This window comes from Netta rufina, assembly GCF_964035555.1.
Source record: "Netta rufina genome assembly, chromosome: 8".
Classification (NCBI taxonomy): domain Eukaryota; kingdom Metazoa; phylum Chordata; class Aves; order Anseriformes; family Anatidae; genus Netta; species Netta rufina.
Genome location: NC_140131.1, coordinates 12,026,165 through 12,042,022, shown reverse-complemented (window position 1 = coordinate 12,042,022; position 15,858 = coordinate 12,026,165). Strand labels below are relative to the sequence as shown.

Sequence of the window (15,858 nt, the reverse complement as noted above, 5' to 3'; positions counted from 1 at the left end):
GAATCTTCTTACCATTATTGGTGCTCAACTTATGCCACAATGATCTAATTAGTGCCTGGTTTCTGACATGGTTCATGGCTCTCCTATTATTTTTGTGAAGAATTTATTAAGTATAAGCTCATATTTTCAAGGAACAGACTGGGACTCATCCCAGATCACAAACATTTTGTGTGAATTGTTCAGCTTTTGCCAATCTCTGCTTGTCAGAGTTAGCACCTTTAAGCCATGTGTTTCATCTGCTTGCTATACAGTATTTAGCTCATTTAATCAGGAAATCCAGAGGTAATCATCAATACAATACAATAGAATGGAAATGTCATTTGAGGTTAGGAATCCATCTCTTCTCCCCTAGAAATAAGGCTATGCACAGAACAGCTAAGTGTGCCACTTAATGGAGAAAGCTGGTGGTCTTTTTTCTTGTGTGTGTCTTACCTTGAAGCTTACCACTACAAACCTGTTTGTTAGGCAATGCACTTTTTATCATTCTTTTTCACCCCTCATTGATAATTTGTCTTTATCTCTTTTTGAACATTATCAAAATGAGCTAGCCTGGAACCTCCCTCAGGATCTTCAAAGTATAACGTAGTCTCTCTGTCTGAAGCAACTGCTCTTTGCACACCTCACTAGTAGACAAGAAGTAATCCCCCACGTTGTCAAAAAGAGCTAGTGGAAGTATTGCTCCGACTAGATTTCGCCATTTCTCCTTTCTTGGCAGGCCCCAGATGATTGTTCACGATTACGAATGACTGAAGCCATCTTGTCTGACAATGTAGGGCAGCCAAGTTTTCCCTTAAACAGAGGAGAGAGCAGATACACAATTTTCTCTACTACACATATCTGATCTTTGTTTTATTACAGCTAGTAAATTTTACAGGAAAACATTTCACCTAGAATTTTCTTTGTGTGCTGTTTTGCATTACAACAGTTGTGACCTCAGCTACCTATATAACCCTCAACATCTACTCAGAAGGCAGCCAGAGATGCCATCTGCAAAAGGAAAATTGTATAGTTACCAAGGAACATTTTTCTGTTCCCTCAAACACAATATGTCTGACAGATGTCATGGATTTTTACTGTTTTAGCTTCTTTTTTTCTTTGAATACATTCAAAATTCAGTAAGCACAAATAATAATATGGGAAAAAAACAAACCCTTCCTGACATACTTGCACACAGTTTCAGAATTAGTACCAACTGTTAGGGAGGGAGTAGGATCATAAATCTCTTAGGATAGGTTTTCTGGTGACACTGAGGAACTAAGCTAGAGACAACTGGAACTGAGAAACATACAATTTTTGCATTAATGATGTAGTTTAGTGGATTATCTACAATATCTTAAAGTGAGCTTGTAGAAAAGCAGATGTCAGCTAGGTTGTATGAAGTTTTCAAGTGCAAAGAGATTTATTTATTTTTCCCTGTGTTGTGCAAATGTTTGAGTTGGGTCAAGATTTTGCTACAGTACATACATTCATACTCAAGGAATATAAAAAAAGGCATTCCACAAATGTCATATGCAGTAGAAAAAACTGTGGTTCTTTAAATCTTGCATTAACTCACCTGCTGCAGCCTCTTTGTTAGCAAATAGCTTACTGTCAACTGCCAAACTTATATCAAAGAACACTTCTTCTTCATCTCTGTCTGCATCAAACTATTAAGAAGAAAAAAAAAAAAAAGTGGCAGTCAGACACTACTTACTACTTGGCTGATCACCAATGTGTAATCCCAAGACTTTTAATTTGATAGGATCATTTCTAATTTTCTGGGTGCTCTCTGTTGCAAGCTTTAAGTACTTCAACTCAATTTTGACTGAAAAATGAACTAAATTTGTAAACCATTTGGTCCATTTCTAATACCTTGTCAGGAATGGTATCTACAGTAAAATCAAGTTGGTCTCAGAAAATGAAGTTTCAAAGCAGGAAGCAATACTTGTGATACCTACTAAATGCTTTAGATAATTGAAAAAAATGACACCGTAGAGACTGGAGAAGTGATTACTTTCTTTTCAGGTTCTTCAGAGATTAGTGTAATTAAGTATATTTAACTTGCAAGTGAAAAATTTTCAGCAACTTCTAAAAGCAATTTTTGTAATAGATACGTGTGTATGACTTCAAGTAGCTATGCAAAATTCTTATTGAAAAGTGAATTATTTTTGAAAGTGTGTTGTTATTTAGAAAAGAAAGCTTTTCTTGCTGTGGCACTAGCACAAAGCGTACTGACTCAGTTATAAATTAATAAAATGAGGAAAGCAAATCTTCTTTAAAATGACAAATAATTAATAGAGTTTCTTTCTATTTTGAACTTTTTTTTTGGAGTTATTCTGTTTCTTGATAGTTTGACCTAGCATCTCCCAAGTCTTCTTTCTCTATCCATTAGGATTTTTTTGGCCAGGTGACATTGGACAGGTTTTGTTTTGTTTCACCCTTGATAATATTTATCAAGAGTTATTAGTTTAGATCATCACTTGTTGAAATTTTTGGGAAGAAAAAAAGTACATCTTATTATTCTTGCTCTGAAATTCTTCTAATTTTTTGAATTGAGGCTAGTTACATTACTATGGAAAAAGGGAAGAGTGTAACCCCATTTACTGGAGCAACCAAATAATGGTCCCAAGATCCCAATAATGGTCATTCACTGCATGCCTCCCTTTTTAAGAGTCGCTACTTTCAGTCATTTTACATTTTCAGTGTAGCATGTCCTAGGATGCAGAAATAAACCTCAGAAAAGCACTACACTACTGATTGCGTGCTCATTCTTCCAAGTCCAAAATTGTTGAGCACCTTTTCAGATATCTCACCAACAGCTGTCTGTCTCATGGTAAAAATCATAGGCAGGGAAAAACTTTGGAGAGACAAAGTGAAACCCTAGTAGGACCTTGGCTGCTGATATTTATGGAAATGAAGTTGTTTTCTCGATATTTGTCATAGAATACGGCACAATAGTTAATAAGATGAGGTACTGAATTGCTTATCTAGCACCCAGCATTGCCAAAACACTATCAGTCTTTTCATTATGTCTTATGATGACTTATGTAGCATTTATACTGCGTAAGCTGTTCTGTCACTGCCTAATGAAAATTTGCTTTCTTATGGAATTTTCCACAAGCACTTCAAGGTAAACCCAGAGGCAGATCAGCCCAAAAAGTATTTATTTAGTGTGGCAGATGTCAGAAATAGTTCAAAAATAGGGAAAGAGACAAAGGCTAATTCTGGGGTGTGAATGGGCTGTGAAAGAAAATGGATGTTTGTGAGAGACCAGAGTATGTAAGAGAAAGGCAGTTGTGGAAAGTTTGCTGCCAGCAAACTAAATTTTTGAAATTTTTGGTTTTTGAAATTGTTTGTGGCTCTGACTTGGAGGACCACTCAGAAGCTCATGCTGTGGTGCAGTGTGGTTGTCCATCTGTCTGGACAGACCTGTCTATTCTTGAGGAGGAGTTTACTTAGTATTAATTAAAACACAAACATTTTTATTTAAAAGGCAGAAATTTGCTTGTTTTTACCTATTAGAAGAGGTAATTAGAATCTTAATTTGTGTCAAAACTGAAGCTTGTACTGCTGGGCATTTTATTTGCAGTGGACGTTATTATGCAGAATGGCAGCTTTCTTTGGAATTTCCTTGTTGATAAGGAAAGAATATCAATCTCTGCAAATTCTTTTGCACCAGTCTTTCTCTGAGGAAGTATGGGGACATGATTTTCTTCTATCATGTCTCAGCAGAAAGATGTACTAAATTTTATTAAATATGCTAGGGAAGATGTCATATAACATAACATTTGTGGATATATGTAGCCATAAAAACCAGTAAATTGTAGTCAGGTTGTGTCTAATCATTACTGTGTAGGTCACACCACACTTGGAGAGATGACAGGCTTGCTTTCTCATTAGTAGCATTCCTTGGAGTAATCCAGTTTACCATGAAAAAAAGCGTGATCAATCTCAAAATGTTCTGAAAGTTCCAAGAATTTGAAAGAGCAACGTCCCCCATTCAAAGAACACCAGCTGTGCTTCAGCATGCTGAAAAATCTGAGCTCTGTAATGAAATCCTATATTGTAACCCAAAGAAAACCAAGTATTTGAAGCTTGCACATAGGCTCTGTTTTTCCCTTGAAAAATGAGAATTGTAATACCCTGAGCCACAGGAAGGCAAGGTAGCTTTCATAGAGAAAATATTTTTGAAAGAAAATAAGTAACTGTGTGAGTTCTGTACTTCACTGAATTGCTAAACATTTTAAAATGAAATCCTTTGATAATTATTGGAGGCTTGAATAAAACATAACAGGTACTCAAACAACCCTATTCACAAAGAACAAACAGCAGCAAAACTCTTATTTTTAACAGAACATGCCTAAATCGATAGGTTGCTTTCCCTTCTGAAAACAGCCCCCTGCCTGCTTCAAAACATACCTCTCTACAGCTAAATTATCTACTGGTATCTTTATGGATGGCTCAGTTCAATTATAGTCAAGGTCTATGTTGTATAGAAATAATTTTATTAAATGTGGCACTGAAACCATTTGGAATACACAAGACCTGTTAACTGTACTGTTACCTGAGCTGATATAACCTTTACTGATGATGCAGGAAGGAGCAAAGTGTCTCTTCCCTGGGAGGTCAGTGGGGTTTGAGGTCTGGACTCATTCCCTAGTCTTTCCCTCAATGAGTCACCAATGGGCTTTTGTATCTTGCTATTCTGTTTTGTTGGGACAGCAAAATATGGAAGGACTCAGCAGTCAGTTGAATCCCATTTGTATAAGAGACCTGGCTACAACTGAGCCAGTGTGATTTTCCCCAGCCTTTCAAAAGACTATTTGGTGGCTATACTTGGTCAGAAGCTAGAGGAGTACTTTTCCCCTTACCAACATGCACAAAAACTGTGGGGCAGCAATCTCCACATGTGGTCTCTGCAGAGTGGTCCTGCTTCCAAGATGCATCTCCCTGTGATTAAGGACAGCACGAGAGGCTTTTTCTACCTTCTTTCTCCATCAGTTCAATGATGCTGTACTACCTCTTCCTCCCACTCCTTTTAAAACAAAGCCAGTGATTCCAACTCAGAAACATCATTATTCATAGGATGTGAGTTTACCACATCCATGCACTGTATCTATACCATGCTGTTTTGCTCTCACCCAGCTCAGGGGAATGCCTCCCAGGAATTAAAGTAGGAAGAGATCTCCAAAGTCTCCAATATTTCCTTAGTTGAATTTCAGATAGTTTTGGTTTGCTGTAGCATCAATATTTAGTAGAGGAATGACAAGTAGAAGCCACATAACTCAGTGTGTGTATATTTGAAAATAAATGATGGCTGGCATAATTATGAATTGTCTGGAAAGTTTGTCCCAGTTTCATGGGAAGACCATTCAGCTGTAGGATTTGATGCTGACACAAAGCCATATATATAAAATGATGGAAAATATTTCCTACATATCCTGCAATGTAAATAATGGTTCTAGGGAAAGCAGGTTTTACACGCTGCCCTCAGAGACAAAATGATTAGTGGTTCTAAATACGTGTCCAAGAAATCAGAGCCAAGAAAAGGAGCTTTACAGGAAAATGATCTGAGTTGTTGAACGTAGTAAGTCTCACTGGTCAGTGATGATAAATGGTGTTGAGTTAAAAAAAAGAAGTGCACAGCTCTTCCCTTACAGGCTACTGGAGGCAAGCATCAAGGAAACTGCAGTTAAGTAGAATTTTGTGTGAGGGTGAAGACATTCAGTCCAGCACTGCCCCTGTGGACTGATTCATCCAAAGTGACACTGCTGGTCTTTGCAGGTGGTTTATCCAAAATGGCAGCCCCAAAATAGACGAAGATCAAAACAGCATTTCAAATTGCATTAGAGGAGAACTAGAAAGAAATCTGATTGCAGCAGACTCGCAGGGAATTTTTGTTTATGCACTTTGAAATAAAGGTTGAAATTGGGAAAGCATAAAACAAATCAAGGTATTTAAATAATATTTGCAACAGTAGATGAAAATGTACTCTCTTTTAGAACATGATGGATGTCAATGAAAAGAAAATAAGCCATGTTCCAATTAAAATAATAACATTGGGCTAATTGCTCTATGGCAATATTCCCATCCACCTCAAAATCAAATAGAATTACAGGAATTGGATGATGAATGCTCTATTTGCTCATCTGACAGGCAGGCAAATACTGCAACAATAACTGTAATTCATAAACGCCTGAGTCCTTAAAACATGTCACTTGAAGAAGTGCCCCCAGATAGTGTACATTTAAAGGTACGGGTGATCTGATTATCAGACCCAGCTGCTGCAAGCAAGATGGCATTCACATGTGCTCTTTTAACCTCTTGGTCTTGCCTCAGTAGGAAGTTATTCATCGCTTCTCTTCAAGAGCAGGAGTGATCACAGAGTGCTAAGCCTCTGACCAATGCAGCCAGTGTTGGTCAGGAGAGAAAAAACAACAAAAAAAACACAGATATGTTGAATTGTTCTTTTAAGTCACATCCTCAGGTATGGACCTTCCTGTGGTGATTGACTGATCTTTGGCCATGGAAAATAGACTGTTGGATCCCGTCCTGTTAGTAGGAGAGGGGATTTTTTTTTCTCAGATAAGGCAATTTCTGAAAGTAGATTTATAGCGAACAATTAAGTGAACAGGACTTGGGTTGTGCTGCTTAGTCAGAGGGTCTAATAAGATGTATGCCCAGGAATGCTGAATGGAGGCCAAGTGATGACATAACATCTGGGTGCTTGGCAGAGAGCTCCTGGTGCTGTGTGCTATGCTGGTACCCACAGCTGAGAAACTGGAGGGGCTTCCAGATGGGCAATGAGAATGATGACTTGACTGTCACATCTAACAGGGGAAGATTCAGGGCTGAGATAAGAAAAGGATGAAAAATGAGTCTGCTTCTTGTGCCCTCCCGTCGGAAAGAACAATTTTAAAAACTACTATATACAGCAGAGAAAATTATAAGATACAAGGATGAGAAGCAAGTAAGACAAACTCAGAACTGAAGCAGCAAAATTTATTCTGATAAATAAGTTTCTTTACTGCTTAATAAATCATAATTGTTAATGGATTATCTATGAATTCTCTAAGAAAGATGCTTCCAAAAAATTAATTAAGGGTCAAACAGGAATTAATTCGGGATAGAGTGTAGTTTATAAATTGCTTTACATAACTATAGCTGTCACTTCTGGCTTTATAATCCTTTAGCCAGCTATATGTGGAAGTGAAAGACAGTCATTGTTTTGGAAGTGAACAAAGCATCCATATATTATCACCTCCTGTGAAGGATTATTTTCTTTTTAAATAGGAAAAAAAAAAAAAAAAGGAGGATAAAACAGAAAAAGAGAACAAGGCTTCTTGTATCATGAATATCCCATGCTTTTAAAGAGACACCTAGTTTAGAAGTCAGATTATACTCCTGTTCTTGAAGTGTTGGTATTTTTTGGCTGAAAAACTGTTGTTCCTTTAGCTAGTAACATAGAGAGATTCATAAGGCTGAGCCCCAATCTGCTACAACTGTGACAAGAACTCACTGTTTTAATTCATGCTGGTTTAGGCAGGGGTTATTCCTGAAGGACTGAAAACAAATAGGTATTTTATTTCGCCCTTACCAGTACTATTAGGTGAAGTGAGACACATATTTTGGTGTGTATGTGCTGCTTCATGATTTAACGACACCCTCACTGATACTCCTTTATTAGTGTTGTTTCATCGCTAGTTTGTTTCTCTTAATAATTACAAGTTAATTGACTCAAGCAGCAAGTTACTTCTAGAGAAATGTGGAAAGAGGAAAAAAATCAGAAATGTGAAAACAGAAAAGAAATATGTGAGGAAAAAGACAGCATGGCAGCCATTTTCAAGGAAGGAAAGGAAAAAGAGTTGAAGCCTTGTATAAGAAAAGTAATAAGAAGAGTAGTTGAGGAATGAAGCTGGAATGTGCAGGCTGGGACCTCAGGGAACATTTCCCTATTATAAAGTACTTTTAATTATAGTATTTTTAAAAAAGGGGAGAATGGGACATAATGGGAGAGCTATCTATCTGTAATCCATTCTTTAATTCTAGTATCTTTTTTCTATCAAATGGTCTGAAATTTCATTTTTATTGGTATTGTATCATGTACAGAAGAACAATTACAACTGAAACTACAGTAGAGCTCACCAGTGATTTATTGAAAGAAAAAAAAAGCAAAGGTCATAAATTGTTGTCAGATGAATTTAAAGGAGAAACTGAATTGGATATATTATTACCATTATTAACATCCTAAGGAATACTCTGAGTTATCTAAAATAAACCACTTAGCACTTTTTTTTTTTTCTCTAAGTGTTCCACAGAGGATTCATAAATCATTGCAGAGTCCCCAGACTTCTATCATTAATGTTCCTCGAGTTCCACTTGTCATCTGAGTGTCTCTTGCTACGAGTGCTTCTTGTAAACAAGCACAAAGGTGAATGTTCAGCAGCCCTGAGTGGAGCTTACTGTACTGCAGGGGCTGCTGTTACCTTGTGCACACCCCAAATTCACTCAGAACAGGTGCAATTTGAAGTAATGTTTGAAGCTGTTAGGTGCATAGACAGAATCCAGTATAGTAAGAGAAAAAATAAAATGAAACCATCAAATTCAAGTAACATCTTCCATTAACATTAGAGAGAACTGAAATGACCCTCAAAAGGAGTAAATACACAATTATAACTGCAACTATCTTGCACAGCTAATTGACTGCCTCAATATGAATAGATTTGGGGATTTTGTTATAGTTGATCTGAAATACAAAAAATGAGGCCAGATTCTGGCCCATCCCCATACTAGTGCAAAAGAGGCTAGCTAGGGACATTTGTAGTTCCACTACTAATCATCTCCCTTTTCTATTGATTTGGCAGTGTATAAACACTGCAATTACTACAAAAGGTTTTTGTGTTTTTTTTTTTGTTTTTTTTTTTTTTCTTAAAGTGAATTTCCATTATTTCGTGCTAAACTCAAGAACATTGTGCCATGGCAAACAAAATGTGTGAAGATGTTCTGACAGTTTAATTGCTTTCACATTAAAATTATGTGAAGCCAGCATCCATATGTGTAATACGGAACAGTATGACACCAAGTAAATGGTATGTCTTATTTGAAGAAACAACAGTAAGCTGTAGGAATAGCCTGTCTTTGCAGGTTTATACAGAGTAATAACTTTTGATAGGCAGAAAAAGGGAGAAGTCCCATCTTTATGCTGTGATCATACTGAGCTACACCCTGACTTGTATCAGTTTTCAGCTGTTAAAAATGAGTGCCTTAGGCAATATGGTGGCGAGAGCTGATGGGAAAGACACCATGCAATTATGGGCCCTTGTAGAGTGAAAAATGGGCAAGCTGAAGGACAGCTAGATGTGAGCAGGGGGAGAGAGGGAGGAAATCAATAATTTGGTGGCATGGTAGGTAGAAAATTAATGAGCTTGCTGGGGGGGGAAGCAGTTACATGTTTGGTAGGGAAGCTGATGGAGGCAGAAAGGGGTGCCACGGAGAGGTTTTGGAATGTACACGCTTTAGTAGCGCTAAGATGCAAGGCCCTTCTGTCTGAGCAGATATTTAAGAGCACTGGCTGGTTATTTTTTTCCCCACTAAGGATATTAATGTGGATGGCTGGTGACTATTATGTGAAAAGCAAACCTATTGCTGCTTTCTTTCTGAAATTATTTTTGTGTCATGTTTTCCATTAGTATTAGAGCAGCTCTGAGCTTCATATAGGCATTGTCTTCTGCCATATTTCTCTCTCTTTAACATTCTAAAGCTTAAATCAATTTAAGCAGTCAATAATCAGCAATTCAGAATGTTTCATCCATCTGTCAACATTATTGTGACCCTTACAATAACTATTCTATTTCTCTCTTAATTTGTCACCAGGAGTCAGAACTGAATTATGCAGCATATGCATTAGTTTAAATAGTATTTAAGAAACACAAATTGTATTTGTTTGTTCCAGATATCTGACTTGTCAGCTTCTAGAATAACTTTTCAGGTTATAAATACAGCTAACAGCTCTACATATAAACTCCCTGTGCATATTCACTTTGCAAATGATTAAAAGCTTGCACCTTTGAAATGTATTATGTCTGTCCAACAGCTGCTAGAATAAAGTAAACTATATCAGTTATTTTTGCAGATTAATTAAAAACAAAAAGATGCAGAAATGCTTTACCTCATGCACACATATAGACTTTTTTTCTACTTTGAAAGCACAAACATTTTTGCTTATAAAAAAAAAAAAAAGCATTCCACTGTTGGAGTAATTTTCAATTTTAGTTTAAAAGGAAGCTGCCTTTAAAGGGGCAAATGGCATTGCAAAAATCCTGAACAGTGGTGTCCAGCATCAAGACAGATCACTGCTGGAGAGCTCGAGTGGAAAACTGAATTATAGTCTGAGTTAGGAGATACTCCATGATATATTTGTTACTCTCTTCCCGTAAAACTCAGGAAAACATTAAGCCTGAGGGAGACCTTACCTTACTCTTGCTTCCACTGGCTCTAGAAGAAATTGTTTTATTTTTACTTTTCTGCACCTAACCCTAAAGGAAGGAGAAATCCACTATTGATTGCAGAGTCAGGTATGGTCAGGTGCTGTCCAAATCCTCATGCAGCTTCAACAACCCTCTCTGTCTTAACCAGCAATATCCCTTTTTACAGGATGTTACCCCTACAGTACAGGAGTTCACAGTGATGCTGCAAATTCTGAAGCATTCACCTAAATGCAGTATTTTGAAACCCAGACAAAGGGCAGAGACAAACAAGATGCATGAAGCCTAGTTAATGACAGCTGTAGTTGGCAGTTTGCTATATATGTCTCAGTGACATTACAGGAAGACCTGAAATCTCCTGACTCTTCCCCAAATGCCTTAGCTTTTTTTCCTTCTACAGCAATATTGCTGGTCCTCCAGTCTTGTCCTTTCATCTTTATCTAGGAAGATTTCTGTTGGGGCTTGGAAGTGTCTTTGTTCTTCAGAAGTCTCAGGGAGCTCACTCTATTTCATATAAACCAAGAGACTCTATGAAAATAAGAATGAGGACCAGATGCTACAGCATAATTCCTCTATTTCCTCCAGTACCACATGAGACAAGTACTGCAGTGTTCCCATTCCTGCAGCCCCCAGCTCAGTGAAACAGCTCTGACTATGGATACACTCAAATAAATGCTTTTCTCAGTACCTCCCTACTGGGTGTAACAGTACTGCTCAGAGGGCATGAACCCTAAAGCTATGCAACGTTAATCAATATGTTTGTGTGAAGAGGGACTTTTTCTGAATGAAATTTAAAAAAAGTCTGTTTTTCCATTTCTGCAGTGCTACCAGAGCTCCAGTTTTCCTTTCCCCTTTGTTTAAAACAAAACTAAATCATTTTCTGGCATTAGCTCCCACAGATGGCAGACAGGCACCCCAAACGAATATATAGCAACACTGGTTTCCTAGAAAAGGTTCATACATACAACAACTGTAAGCCATATAATGCAACTAAAACAATTTTTAGAAAAACTCAGAGAAATAAAATGTATTTTTACCTATAAATACTTGTTTCTTCCAGTGATACTTTGTACTTTGCTTCAGTGAAAAGCATTGATACTAGTGCCAAATACACCAAATATTTCCCTTTCAAGATCAACAGCATTGCTCCTGTTGGCTTTCATAGCAGAGATTCTGAATTAAAATACTAAAATATTGTAGGCTAGTCTTGTAGCATTGTCAAAACAACTATTACCAAAATATGAGTTTTGCCTGTGTGTCATAAGAACTTTCTAAGGAGGAATGCTGCCAACTGAAAGCTAACATGAAAAGTCCTGTATTAATCTCGAATGCAAATTTAACTAATTAACACATAAGAACTAATGACTTAGATCCAAGGACAAGCATGGGATATACAATATGCTTAAACATTAGTTGCTGTATTTTTATTTTTTTTTAATATCATCTCTGTATTTTTATATTATTATTATCATTTACATTCGGGAAATAATTTGACATTTGTAGGTGTCAAAGATATTGGAAATATGGATAGTTTGATTCACAGTATTTGTGGTTATTCCAGGTGGAATTTCAGGTTGTAAGAACATTTGAAACTTACTAGCTTTCCCAATTTTCCCTGGATGAAAATAAAAAAAATAAAATACTTAGCCAAACTTTTCTTGTGTATTTAAATAAATTCTGGCCAGGATAAACAAGGTTTCAGTGGTGATCACTATATCAAACTTATAAAAGGCATTGGAATCCTTGATAATAAGCCTTTCCCTGGTATTCTGGAACTGAAGAGAGCTAAATTTTGATAAAATTTTATTATTTGTCTGTAGAAGCATGACTTGTACCAAATTTAGACTAATGTTCAGCAAATGTCAGTGTGAGTTTAGCACGGGCTCTTAAAAGCAGCTTCCAATTGTGCTGCCTTGGGAAGGACCAGAATTCGTTTCCTGCAGCAAACACTGAGAGCACTGCTATTTTAATTTCTGTACCAGAAAGCTCAGATTAGTTGTCTAAATTATTGGAGCATGTTGTTTCAGAGCACAAAGGAGACTATTTGATTTATAAATGAAAGCTGGCAAGCTAAGGAGATACTGACAGAAACTATTGCTGTAGTTATCATGGAATGTGACATTCTTGCATCTGGTATGTATTTTTTGGAAATGAATGTAGGACAAAATCTCACATGATTATGTAGGCTGAAAGCATTTTTTAAATACCATTAACAAAAAAGTGGATGAAATGGAACTGATTGACATAATTTATTTAACTTCTCCAAAGCTTTTGACAATACTTCTACCCAGAGGCTGCTGAATGAAACATAATTTTAGGGAAGCACCAAAAAATGTTATGAGTTTAGAAGTGAGAAAGAAGACATGACAACTGTCTGAAGGATGTCTTGTCAACAAGTTAGTGCACAGAATCACCGCTACATTGATCAAAGGAATAGAAAGAACAGATCAGAAAACTAGAGCATCTCTCTTACTTTGACTATGGAAATGAAGTCTGAGAAGTAATAGGGATATTGTCAAGAAAAGCGTGTAATGTGGCTGTAGAGTGCGGCTATGGACAGTGCCTGAAACCCAGTTACTTGCAGGAGAAAGATGGAAATAAAACAAAACCAAACACAACAAAGATGGAAATGAAGCCAGCTCAAAGGTTCCTTGTAAATATGATTTCTTCACTTTCTTTGGCTGTCATTTCAGCTAAGTGAGTTACAGAATACCTGAAACTCTAGCACTTGAGATCTAATACCATAGTATTAATAGGTTCTTGAGATATCACTAATTTATTGCAAAAACACGCCAAATAACCTATACTGAATATTTTTACCTTAAAAACTGCTGTAGCTGTTTTTGATGAGTTTGCTTTTGTAATGTGGCAGCTCCAAGTTCACAGAAGGTGCATCTCCTCCTTGCAGCCCTCACCATTGTTGTAGTCCTGACTTGAATTCAAATGGCGACTAGAAATGCTAGCTATTTGGAATGGTTAGCAATTATCCATTGCTTTTGATTTACCTTTATATAATGATTTTTTTTTTTTTTAATTCATGTTTGCCTTTCCTTCCTCGTTAAAAATTTATTATTGATAAAAAATATTATTAAAACCATCCATGTTATCAGGGAAGAGTGAATGTCATAGGCTCTGGCATGCTGATATATGGACCCTGATAAACAGGACAGATAGATTTGTATTCAGGATAGACTTTAGGAGAAATTCTTGATTTGATTGTATTTTGTATTTCTAAACACCTGATGAACAGCCACCGTATGATTATGGCTAAGAATTAAGGTATGTTTGTGTTAATTAAAAATTACTTCAGTATAAGCTCATGCAAGCACTGTAAGAACAACTCCAAGTGTAAATGGGTATTCTTACAAGCTTCTTAGACACAGAAGATATATAAGAAATGAGATGTATGTGACAAATTATAAATTATCTATAGCTTGTATTGTCAAGATATTTTGAAAAGTAGCAATGTGAATTGGTACAAGCAATTTAGACTTTATTTCAAAAAACATGCAGTGGCGAAGGTAATGTTAAGATGCAATTTACAAGCTTAGTATTAAGCTGTATGACAGTTCCAATTCATCTGATACTAGGCTTAGAAGCATGAAATAAAAGACATTCATGAAAATTAAGATTTCTTTACTTTTGCAGTGAAATTGCTTAAAATGGAAAAAAGAAGTGTGAGAACATGTCCTGTTTGTTTGCTTACAAAAGGGGTTATTTGGGGGGATTTTAGGTTCTCACTTTTCTTTATATGATTTAAGCTAAATTGAAATAGAAAACAAAGTATTTTAAATAGTCTTCTCTTCTCGATAACTTTTTAAAGAAGTTCTAGCTAGGGTGACTTGGATAATCTGACAGTAAAAGTCTTTTTAAATAAAAAAATAATTTCATATGACCTTATCCTGAAGCTTTTTCATTAGCTGAGTTTTCTGGCATTCTTTGGCTACCTGTCCCCTTTTAAGCGTTACGTTATAAGGCACTGAATGGTGCAGATAGTCAAATTCAGTCAGTGGCTCTCACTAGCAATATCCCTACTGCAATAATTAGTAATCATTAATACAATTCCATTTCCCTCCTTTTTGCATATAATAAATATTAATAAATCTTACAACTTCTTATATTGAATATTATATCAAACATTGTAAATTACTTTTTCATTCTAATGGCCACAGCCCTATCGAATGAATATCTAAGCAGCATCAATACTTGGACTCATTCTGAATGTAGACTTGTGATAATTTGTAGAGCAAAGACAAGATCTTCAGAGTCTTCAAGATAGTTTCAATGCTAGTTCTTAAAACTAGTTTTCAAAATGTTAAGTTGAAACAATAGTTCTCTGTACTTGCAACAATATCCAACTTTAGCCTGTTAGAGAGGAAAAGTATCACATCCTGTGATGAAATGTCTTCAGGCTTTGCCGAGGTTTTGTTTCTGGCTGCCTTCCTTTATTATGTGTTTCCACACAACTTCAGAAAATCCAGATGGAACAAAAAACCTAAAACTGACAGCAGGATGGGCATATCCTCTGAGTGAGAATGGCATCCTCATCCAAAGGATGTTTCCAATTATTGGAAACATTCAGGTAACACGGATCAATTATTTCTTCCCTGTCTGTACCTCTGCATTATGTACATGCTATGAAGCTTAAATGACATATTTCAATGCCCATCTGTAGACAGTCTTTTTGGCCACCCGGTGACTAGATTTGCTCAGAACAAAATTAGTGACAAAACTCCTTTTGACATCAGCACAAGATCAATTTTATGTATCCTTGAGGACATACACATTTCGTTTTCTCTTTCTGGAGATGCGCTGATGAAAACAAATTGTTCTGTATCTTTTTTTAATACGACAAACATAGAATAGGAACTGCATACATTGCAGTTTTACTAAACGTTACTGCAAACAGCAGAAGGATTAACTGAAGCAGAACACTACTGTAAAAGAATGAAAGAAGAAACATTCTCTTGTAAAGTGTACCACTTTCTCTTTTGACTTTTCCTCAATCTTTGTTTCTGTGACAAAACATTTGACTCATAAATAATAAGAGTGTAAGGTGATATGTTTTCCTCATTTACCCTTTTTAGAAGTGTGTTGTTGCAAATGAATAAGGGTTAGATGTTCATGTTGTACCAATTGTTGAACAGAAAGTTTCAAAACCCAGTCATAGATCCATGGGTGAGATTATAGTACTGATCCTTGCCCTTATAAACTGATAAAATTTTCCATTATTTTATATTTACTTGACTGGGAAAACAAATAGCTGACACAAAAAAAAATCCACAAATAAAAGGACGCAAACAAGCTTTAGTATTATTAAATTGCCTTCAAGAAAAGTATTGACAACTGTATGAAATGAGCAGTCCTAAGTATGCAGAAGCAGGCTTTCAGAAAA

General features: G+C 36.3%; 1 protein-coding gene across 1 annotated transcript in view; it reads right to left on the bottom strand.

Annotated features, from left to right (window-relative positions):
- The window catches only part of AK5 (adenylate kinase 5), a gene marked incomplete at both ends in the record, with an annotated part of 92,446 nt that overhangs the window by 43,791 nt on the left and 32,797 nt on the right, over nt 1–15,858 (bottom strand). The window contains one exon of the mRNA XM_084291102.1: nt 1,556–1,646. Within this exon, the coding sequence (XP_084147228.1) occupies nt 1,556–1,646 (91 nt within the window). The remainder of the gene's footprint in view (nt 1–1,555; nt 1,647–15,858) is intronic.